Below are 10,383 nucleotides of genomic sequence, written 5' to 3'. Positions count from 1 at the left end.
GAGCAGGGAAAGGTTTGTCACAAGGGTTTGTGACTGTCACTTTTATACCCGGGTTTTCGGGGTAATCTGATCTAGGAATGGTGATCAGTTGTTCACTGATTACTTGAAAACTACATTTTCAAAATATTAGATTTCAGAGTTGCAGGTGGAAAAAGATTTATCATGGCATCTAACTGGTTCCCCAGACCAGGAAAATTTGTTTCAGTTTTTTCTTTCCTCAGAGACTTTATGACTTAAGTTTCGCATTTCTTGTTTGCTTCTATTACTTAACGCATGATTTAATACTACGCATGCAGGCAGGAAGCTATCACAAAAGTAATCCAAAAGGCTTATGATAACCTTGGAAAAATAGCACTGCAGCTAGCACTTTTTTTCTCCACAGCAACATTCCAGGTGGTTATCGTATCAGAATTTTCTACAGCTACTTCCAAGGAGAAAAGAGCTTTGGAATATAGTCTAGTATCACAGGATCTTAAGTAGTAGCTTCCCTTTTACAAAGAAAGAGCTATGCAAAGTAGAAGCTAAACCGGCATCTCTGTAGGGAAGCGGCAAGAAGACGGGGCTGGGAAAAGATGTGCTTTACCACGGTGGAGTCTGATGCCAACAGTCTAGATGCTAGAGTTTAAAATCTGTTTGTAGCCCTGAGGTACTGGTGGACATTGGGCAGATCACTGGACTTACCATGTAAAAGAAGGGGGTTTTAACCTTTCCTACTTTTCAAGAAATTGATTGAACTTAATCAAAGTACTTTGAGAACTTCAAGTGAAAGGTGCTAGAAAAAATGTCACAAGCAGTACGGAAGCCTTGACAAATGAACTTCAGCCTTCACCATATACGTTGCTCTGAAAGAAGGTAATAACTTTGAGCTAAAAGGCTGACAAGCATAATCTTGTACATAATCTTGTACCTTCTGAACCACAGATTTCTAGCAGCTTCATCCTTCTCCACATAACCAAGGCTTCTGTAACCTCATTTCAAAAACATAATAAAGGCACCCCAAATCCTCTCACTTTTATAAAAACTGACAATGCAGGAAGCTTATTTAAAAAAAAATTTAAAAAGTCACGCTGCAAAGATGGTACGGAAAAGTAATGAGGAACCAAATTCAATTTATTCAGTTTACAGCTCCCAGATCATGCAGCCTCCCTGACTCATCCAAGCCACTCTGCCTTATCAGAACTGCCAGCATCACTCTGAAACACTGTGCAATAAAATACGGAAAATGTGTTCAGAATGTGCCTCACTGATGCAATGAGCTGACATGAAAAACACTTTCTTCTCACTGTGAAATGCCATGATGTGGTTGCATTAGCTTGGAAGCAGACATATATTGCTGCTGCTACTGTCACTGCTTCTGCCAGACCTGTTTTGTGTACGGAGGACTTCAGTGCTCAGGGGATACACACTCAGCCTCCTTCACCAGCACAAAATGCAAAGCTTCACTTCTGGCTGCAGTCCTGACCAATTTCAGACGGAATCACTCTTGTACATCTAAAGGATGAAGTGCTGTGAGATAACATCCTTATATGCTTCTTCTGCCCTCAGAGTGGGGCACAAAACTAGTTGCCCATGAGTCAGACCTTTGCAGACGCAGGAACTTCAGCAGCATGGCTACTCCAAAAAAACCGCACAATATTACTTTCATGCAACCCAGTTTTGCAGACACAGGTCTAGCTCTATCTGTCACTGACCAAGTCTGGACCCTTGCTATTCTTATTGCAGCCTAGTGTCTCTGTGTTTACCAAATAATAAATAAAGCTTTTCTGTTCTTTCCCCTGTTTTAGTTTAGAGCTTGGATGCTAAAATAAAACCCATTAAGCTGGCTACTGTTATTCATTTCAACAGTACTACTGCGCCTATGACGTTGGTTCAAAGCACTGCAATCTCTCTGCATTTCACGGCTGTAACATGGCATGGTAAGAGAATACTGCAGCATTTCTCCTAATGGCTCCAACACACCAATAATGCCCGCAGCACTAAGTAATGCTGCATCTAGTATCTGCAGCAGGAGAGAAACACAGAATAATTCAGGTTGGAAGGGACATCTCTCCTAAGGCCTCTAGTCCAAACTGTGCTCAAAGCAGAACTACTTCGAAGTTAGGCCAGAGGTGGGGGTATTGAGAATAATCATTTTCATCTGCCATCACTGGGCAAGACAGAAATTAAATACTCGTCTGTATGGATTAAATGAAGCATTTTTAAGATGTGATAGGGAACAAAATTACCAGCCAATGTAGTAGATTCCACGGCAAGGAACTGATAATGAAAGGTTGGACCCAGCACCTCATATTTGCTACTTCATTGACACTTTCTGCTTTTTCAAAGATTGGATGAGCAAGGCATGCAGCTGACATTTTTTTAAGACAAATTAAAGGGTAAGTAATTTCAGAGAGGGACTGATTTTTAAATATTGTTGAGTTTTCTCCTACTGCAAACTCTAGCTGAAGCAAACCAAAGTCATTAAGCTGCAGACTGGTTTGCAGGCCTTCTAGCAGTCTTTTCAACTGCTATGTTTGATCCACTGCTCAGAACAGAGTAAGGCACAGTGGTTAATATGCCAGTGAGTAAATGGAAACACAGCTAAAACTGCAACTCTCAGCACTGGCAACATCAGTGGAATTAACTGGGTTGAAGCAATAGTGTTAGCGAAACAAGTCACCTGTAGCCTCAGCTTTGCTCCATGAACCAAGCAGCTGTGAACTGCAGAGCTGAATGAGCATTACTCAGAAACAAAATTCATGTATGTATGTACACTATTCTCTTTTTTTAACCCCTACAGGAATTTTCACATCACAGTTCCTCCCACTCACAAATACCACCCTTCTTCATGGTGACTGAAAACCATCATGTCCCTCCTGTAAGAAATTCTGCTCTCTTCTGTTTTTATTCAGCATCAGAAGGAAGCATGAAGTTTAATACGAAAAGTTCCCAGAAAGCATTGGATCCAGAAATTTAGAACTGTAGATGTTCAGGCAGCCCCTGGTCAGAACACGTCTGTACTGCCACGACTGCCACAGGGCACTGTAGTTCCACATCTCTTGTGTTCGCTATCTTCCCTGAACAGCTCTTTGCCCCAGCCAAATCACTTCTTGATCACCATGCAGCATGGAAGTGCCACCCTATGCACTAACAGGAATCAGGCAGGGTAGACTGTATGTAGGAAGTGACAGCAGACACCTTGAAGCTTCACACGCATGTCAAAGGCAGGCAAAGGAAGACTGCCCCCTTCCATAGGCCCATCCTCCCCCTTCTTATCCCCTCTTGCCCCTGATTTTGTGTGGGTTATGTGAGGACTTCCTTCCAAGCAATGGTGCTTATATAGGGTTATGTGAGGTGAGGATCTCATATATATATATATATATATGATAATGTGGTGCTTCCTGCTAAAACATCTTCCAGAATGCCTCTCAGGCACATACAGCAGTGCGCAGTGCTCCCAGATGTTGACTACGTGTCTAAGGAAGTTAAGAGCGGAAAAAATATAAGCCATTGAATTAGCTGAAAAACTCATGTGAGATTGTGCAGTTCAAGTCTGCACTCTGGTGCCCATTGGACAACTATGGGTGTTTTAATCTTAAATCTCCTCTCTCTTCAGACTTTGTCTGCCTGTATCCCCTGCTGTTACCTAAGATCTAGAGGAGGGCAGCTCCAAGGAAAGGGCTGTTCTGTACTGTCTCCATAACCCTCTTCCCCAGGCATCTGGGGTTGCTACAGCTGGCGGTGAGGCACTGAGCTACATCAGCAGCCCTCAGCTGCCAGGTTCATGTGGATCTGCGCCGGCTGTGAACACGGACAACTGAGATATTGCTACACTGTGCTCCTGGCAAGGAGCTCAACCCCCACTTACAGTCTTGTCAAACAAGGCTCTGCTATAAAAAAAAAAGCCATTAGATAAAGGCACAAAAGTGCCTGGTTGAGGAGGCTGAAGGCAACTTTTGAGATCTAAGGCTGTTTAATAAAAGGCACCCACCTCCTGGGATGCTTATGCTCCTGCAAAGCAATGACCAGGCGTGATGGCTTTGGAGATCCCTACAGAAGAGCAAGTGCACTGTTACCCATCACAGATCAGAACCCATCACCAACAGAATAAAAGCTCATACACACTAGTTTGTTTTTTTGCGGGGTGGGGGGTGGCGGGGGAGGAGGGGGAGGCGCATGGCCCAAAAGGGGAAGAGGGGCAGTGAAAAAGTGGAGGAGAAAGTTGCAGCAAGAAACAGTCTCTGGACCTTTGCAGTGATTTCACTGGAAGAGGCAGGATCTGAATTTGGAGCCAATCCAAGGGTCACACATTTCACTAGTAACACAGCATAGGCAATATATGCATCTGTCGACTATGTTAGACTGACTTTGGTCTCTCTTGCTTACTAAAACATGCTCACGTCCCCCAGTTTTGTGTGGCTCAAGTACACAGTTAAGTAAAGCATACCGCTCCACTCTCTTCTGAACAAGGTGGCTTCCTTACAAAGAAATTATCTGAGGATGTGGCATATAAACACATTTCCAAGTGGCAAGCCAGGTTTTGAATTCGCAGCGCAGCAGTTCCTCAGCAGCAGCCGCATGTTTCTAGCCCACGATAAATGCAAGGTAGCTTAAAGGGCCTTGCTCAAAGATTTCAATAGGCTGTGGTGACGCATGAAGCTTATCTCATTGTAACTTGCTTATGTGCTTTATTCTCACATCAAAACATCTGCCAAGTCCACAGTTTTACAGTGCTCACACACAGTCATAGCAAAATCAGTTCTGCATGGAAGACGCCGATGCCCTGCTTCTCAGGGTGGGCTGTTTCCATGCCAAGACGGAGTCTCAGTCATTCCAGCTCCACCTCCCCTCCAACCAAGCCTACCCAAAATGTCTAAAGGATTTTTCACAACGGGAGCAGTGAATTCCGCCCCCCTTGCCCAGTTCCCTTCTTTCTAGGGACTGGCAAAATCATGTCATGCATATTTAGGGAAAAGAGGGTAGGGAGACACACACATGATCGCATTTTGTTGCATGTTACTAATGATGGAAAATGGTAGCTTCAAATAGAGCTTTAATTTAAAACAAAGTAGTTTTCAAATGTAACTGCTTCCTTGCGGATAAAAGTGGGATGTCTGTGACAGTTGTACTACAATGTGTATCTGGCTCTATACAGTAGCTCTGCAGCAAGGGATCACAGATGGTTTGTGGTGGTGGGAAGCCCCTGCTCTTACGGCTTGCAGACTTACTGTACTTGCAGAATTCCACCTTAAAAGTAATTGGACGTGTCTGTAACTCAGAGAAGGTTTGCTAAGCAATGACACATTGCACTTGGATCTGGAAGCATAACATCTGGAAGCCAAATGTGAGAAGCGATATAAAAGGGCCAGCGCAACAAACCAGTGGGGCATTTCTAAGCCAGGAACATCCTCAGGATGGACCTCATTCTTCTCTGTGCATTCCTGCCTCTGGTGACCGTGGCATGGGGCCAGTACGGTGACTATTACTATGGCCCCTATAACTACGGAGATAATGATGAATGGGTTAACGTGTACCGCCAGGGTTTCAACTTCCAGTGCCCACATGGGCAGGTGATTGTGGCCGTCAGGAGTGTTTTCAGCAAGAAGGAAGGTTCGGACAGACTGTGGAACTACGCCTGCATGCCAGCGGCCCAGAGCCTCGGTGAGCCGACAGAGTGCTGGTGGGAAGAGATCAACAGGGCGGGAACTGAATGGTAGGATACCCCTGTGGAATGTGGGTGCTAATACTACGGTCAGAGCAATGCAAACGTGTATTAATGCCATCATAACCAGGGGCTTCGCTGCCCTGAACAACTGCCTGAGACTCATTATCATGGTGCATGCATGTGAGGTGATCAGCATCGCATTTTCCTTCCTTGGAGCAATTTCTTGCTGGACGGTCTTAGTGTGCTTTAGAAATGCTATGTCGTTTGGTCACTCACAACCTCAGCTGCAAAGTGATTCGGTCTTGCTATTGTTGTTTCACAGATGAGTAAAATGAGCATGAACCTTCAGCCAGAAGAGGATAAAGTCCCTCTTGAAAGGTCACACACTAATCAGTAACTAAACTGGGGAACAAATTGTAAAACTCCTCACTCTGATCTCCTGCTCTTATCACTAGAAAAAAAGAAATTCTTCTCTGTATTGCACTGGCTTTTCTCTTTGTGTTTTTGTTGCTAAGCTTTTTGGCTTAGGCCCAGCCAAAGGCTGTTTTCTAGTTGTGCTGGTATTTCAGAAGCCAAAAATCCACACTAGTGAGCGATGATGGTGACATATATATACACGATAATGATAGCAGAAGATCATGTTAATTCCCTAATACAGTCAGTTTTGGTTAACTAAATGTTACATTTTCCAACAGCCTTAGAGGCAAATAGCCACAATAATTTCTGGAAATACGTATGGTGTTTCATGTTTATGCAGCACATACCCAGTATTTAGTTATCTTCTGATTTTTTTCATGAAACATGAAACACAGTTTTGGATAACTCTGAGTTTGAAATATTCTTTGGATAGAATGAAATGAATGCAAGAATATTTTCAAATACTTTAAATGGTTTTGCTCCAGAAATTGCAATGTGATTTTTGCAGATTTCATGTTATATGGGAACAGGCTAACAATGAAATGTGAAGCTTCTGCTTTTTAAATGATTCAAAATTTTGTTCTGAATTATTCATACTCTTTCACTTACCACGTGATACATTCCTATGGCTGATGCAATTGCTAAGGAAAAGAAGATTGACCCTATACTTAATTTTGGAATAAGAACTGAAGAGAAAGGGGGAGGGCTGCAAAACAGGCAGAAAGAATACACTGTGATAATACTGCGTGACTTCTTCATTTTTCATACATTGATGCAATTTCTACTTATTGCATAGTCTAATTTTTAATCAGACCTTTCTATTGTTCAAAATAAAATGATTATTCTCTTTCTAAAAATCCCAGGCAGCAATTGCTCAAGTTCACTTCTCACAAACAGGATACTGTGTAAGTCTATACAGAACATTTTCTTCTGCTATCTAACCGTGGGGCCACATTCATCACCATGCTCCATATGCTTAGCATGACTACATCCGTGGTGTATTATCTGACTCTTATTTCCTTCATCTCTTAAAAAAATCTTTCCACTTTGTCCCCTTTCTTGCCTACATTTTTTCCAACTGCCAACCCTATCTTTTCTCAAAATGGCTTTCTTTTCCAGCCCCTCTTTAATGTGTTTAACTCTGTTTCACTCTTCTGGCTTTTGGAGTTATTTTAGTTATTTCTTCCCTAGCCCACCTTCTATCTGTTTCTGGGGGAGGGAGGAATACACCAAAGTGATTACGGAACACACACCTCTTTGCAAAGGTGAATCTGGGCTCCTAATTACTTGAGCTATTTCCATATGTCTTAGCTAGCTGTGCCTGGTTGTGTTCTGCAGTTTTCTGCACCCAGGGCCGGTTGTACCTACAGCGCTTCATGAAGAGAGGCTTGCTGTAAGACAGCATATCCTTCACTGCGCCCAGACGCTACTGCCCAAGAACCCAGCAGGCTCATCCCAGACTGGAGTGAAAGTGTGGGGCAGCAGGCAGACAGCCTGGAGTGTCTTGAGTGCAAACTCAAACCTCAAATTAATGTGACGGCACAGAGGTAGCCATGGATTTGACAGTCCCACACCTCTCTTGACAGCCTTACTTCTCATAGCTGCCTCTCTTTTCTCTCTCTCCCATGCCCAGCTCAGTGCTATTTGGAGCCATCCCCAGTTCTAAAGAGATTCACTCAGTAATCAAGTGGGACCACAATCTGTACCATTAGTTCCTGTTTGGCCACCTCTGTTTCCCTGCTGATCTCCTGACGATCCAATCTGCTGGCAAGCAACACAGCACTCTGCTGGACTCACTAGTCCATTCCCCACCCTTGTAGGATGGACTTTAATATTCCTTCTTTGGCTCTGCCTCACAGGGTATTTTGTCTCACCTTGCACATCACATCCAGGGAGATTCAATGGCTTGTACCACCAATAACTACAAAGCTGCCAAGTTTTTCCTAAAATTTAAGTTACATTTCCTCTGCTGTAATTGAGGCTTTTTATTCTTTGCTCTACATTCACTGAGTTATGAGAACAAGCACACTGCATTCTTTGTAAAATCTCTTTAACTTATTAATAGGTAGCAGCTATGCCTTTCCCTCACCTGCACACCTTCACCCATGCTTTTCCTTTTAGGATGAACACATCTCCGTTCTTCTAGTTCTCTTTTGGAAGTTCTATATCCCAACACTCATAAGCAAGTGCTGATCATACACACAGCTCCCCTCTGAACTCCCTCCAGTTTCTCAGCTGTGTCCCAGAAACTCCAGTCTGGCAGAAACACCAAAAAAATGACCTCTGACAAATGATGTCTATGGCTTTTCACAAATCACCATTCCTCACTGTTGTGCAGCTGCACAACAGAGACAAACCCAAGAGAGTTTTCTTTAGAAAAGAAAACAAACCAAGAAAAGCTTTAGAGAGAAAATGAAGTGGGAATATAAAGCAGAGAGCATAAAGAGTATCTAACTCATTATTTTATTTGTCCATTATCACTTGGAGGGAAAAGGCGAAAATGAATGTGGGGACCATAGGAATGGGAGAGTTGGGGGGACTGGAGGGCAGCTGGGAACCGCTGGCAGAGCTGGTTTTGTTATAGTTTGTTTTATACACTAACACTAGGTATTATCTGCACTTCTAGGATTAAACTTGTAAGACTTGCATCTTACAGCTATGAAAAAATTATTCAACAGAATGAGGGCAATGACACAGATCCACATTAGGCATCTAATCACGATGCCTAATTTATGACCTCTGCCCCCTTTCAATGTCAATGGAGAGAAACAGGTACTCTAAAAACTGCCCTCTGGGGCACCCCTTCTCTCTCCAGAAGCAGACTCATGAAAACCAATCGCCTCTGACAGTTGCCTAGAATTACCTACTGGCACTTCAGAATACATCTAACAACAAGTGCTTTCTTTAATAAACATACCCCTGAAGTTAAGCATACGGGTACATGCAATTATGAAGAGAGCATTTTCTTTTATGTTTTGCTGAATGGACATGAGAAACCTGCAAACATGTTACAAGACTCATAGAGAAAATTTTGGCAAGAGATCAGGTGAGATGAACAGTGACGCCTTTTCACCTTCATTAATCTGTGTATATATTTAAAGTTACAAAGGCTTTGTGGAATCTGTCTCACACCTTACTCCTGGCTCTACTGCCTCTGCAAAGACTATCTGCTAACCAAGATGCTGTTCAATACTGGCAGCAGAATTTGTTCCTGGATGATTTGGAAATACTCCTGTCTGGAGCAGTGATAAGTCTTCAGGACATCCCCTGATTTTATACACGCCTTCTGATTATTTATATGCTGCAACATCTCAAGGAATTCTGCCTTTTCAGACAGAATAAAGCTTATGTTTTTAGCTCCATTTGTTCTGGAGGAAGTTTGACCTTGGGTAAATATTTCACCACCTAAGAAACGGTAAGGTCTGAGTAGTTGCAGGTGAGACTGTTCTTCACACTTCACTGAATACTACAGAGTTGTCTCTACAGATCAGTCTTTTAACAAGGTTCTCAAGAAAAACTATTTTTCTTGCCTGAAAGTCCCAAAGAACAGGGATCAAACAAACAAATGAACAAAAGCTTGCAAGTGAAAGACAAGCAACTCTTCCTTCCAGGAGAAAATATTTGGTTTACACCACATAATACGGATGGAACCACGCCATCTCCCTAATATACTCCCAGTTACCCATAAGGCAAAAAGCAGAAACATTTCCAGCCGAGTGATATTTAATGCCTGTTTATTGCCTCTTTTCCTTGTTTAGACTTCTGAAAAAGTGTTTGTATGGGACTTGGAAAAAACAAATATCTAGATTCTCCCTCCCCACTCCCATTCTCTCTCTCCTTTGCCTTCTCTTTAAGTGCACAAACACCCGCACGCAGATCCTTTAAGTAGGCACACAACTCTGTTTCCCACAAACTGGGTGCAAAGACAATAGCAAAGGAAGTGTCTGCAGGAGCCTCCTGTTCAGGCGCTGGCACATCTACAAGGAACTGCTTTTGTTCTCAGTCCCTGACCAATCACAAGTCTCAAATCTGAGGCTGTATTACCCAAACCCAATAGTCAAGCTGCCCTTTCGAAATATTCCCATTTGAGCTGTCTACACAAACAAGTTAATTTTCTTCAAAGTCCTAGGTTTACGTTAAAGGGATAGTGTGCAAGCTCTTAGAATAGCTGTAATTGACTGAGTCCAGTGGGAGCATGTGAGAAGAGGGGTGTTTCTGTAGACAGGGAGGCCTCATCAGCACCTGTCAGGAAGAAATCCACAGAGTGATTAGGGCCTTGCCTTCCCTTTGGCAGGGAGGAGAAAGTAAGTCATAACTTACCC

At 43.0% G+C, this 10,383-nt stretch overlaps 1 protein-coding gene across 1 annotated transcript in view; it reads left to right on the top strand.

The window, feature by feature from the left end:
• Window positions 1-5,353: 5,353 nt before the first annotated feature.
• Window positions 5,354-10,383, top strand: part of DPT (dermatopontin) — a 28,243-nt gene continuing 23,213 nt past the window's right edge. Inside the window, exon 1 of the mRNA XM_063350799.1 lies at window positions 5,354-5,692. Within this exon, the coding sequence (XP_063206869.1) occupies window positions 5,394-5,692 (299 nt within the window). The 5' untranslated portion in view covers window positions 5,354-5,393. The remainder of the gene's footprint in view (window positions 5,693-10,383) is intronic.

The sequence above is a fragment of the Chroicocephalus ridibundus genome, chromosome 1, assembly GCF_963924245.1.
Source record: "Chroicocephalus ridibundus chromosome 1, bChrRid1.1, whole genome shotgun sequence".
In the NCBI taxonomy this organism is placed as follows: Eukaryota; Metazoa; Chordata; class Aves; order Charadriiformes; family Laridae; genus Chroicocephalus; species Chroicocephalus ridibundus.
Note: the sequence above shows the minus strand (reverse complement) of the source record. Positions and strands in the feature narration are given on the sequence as shown.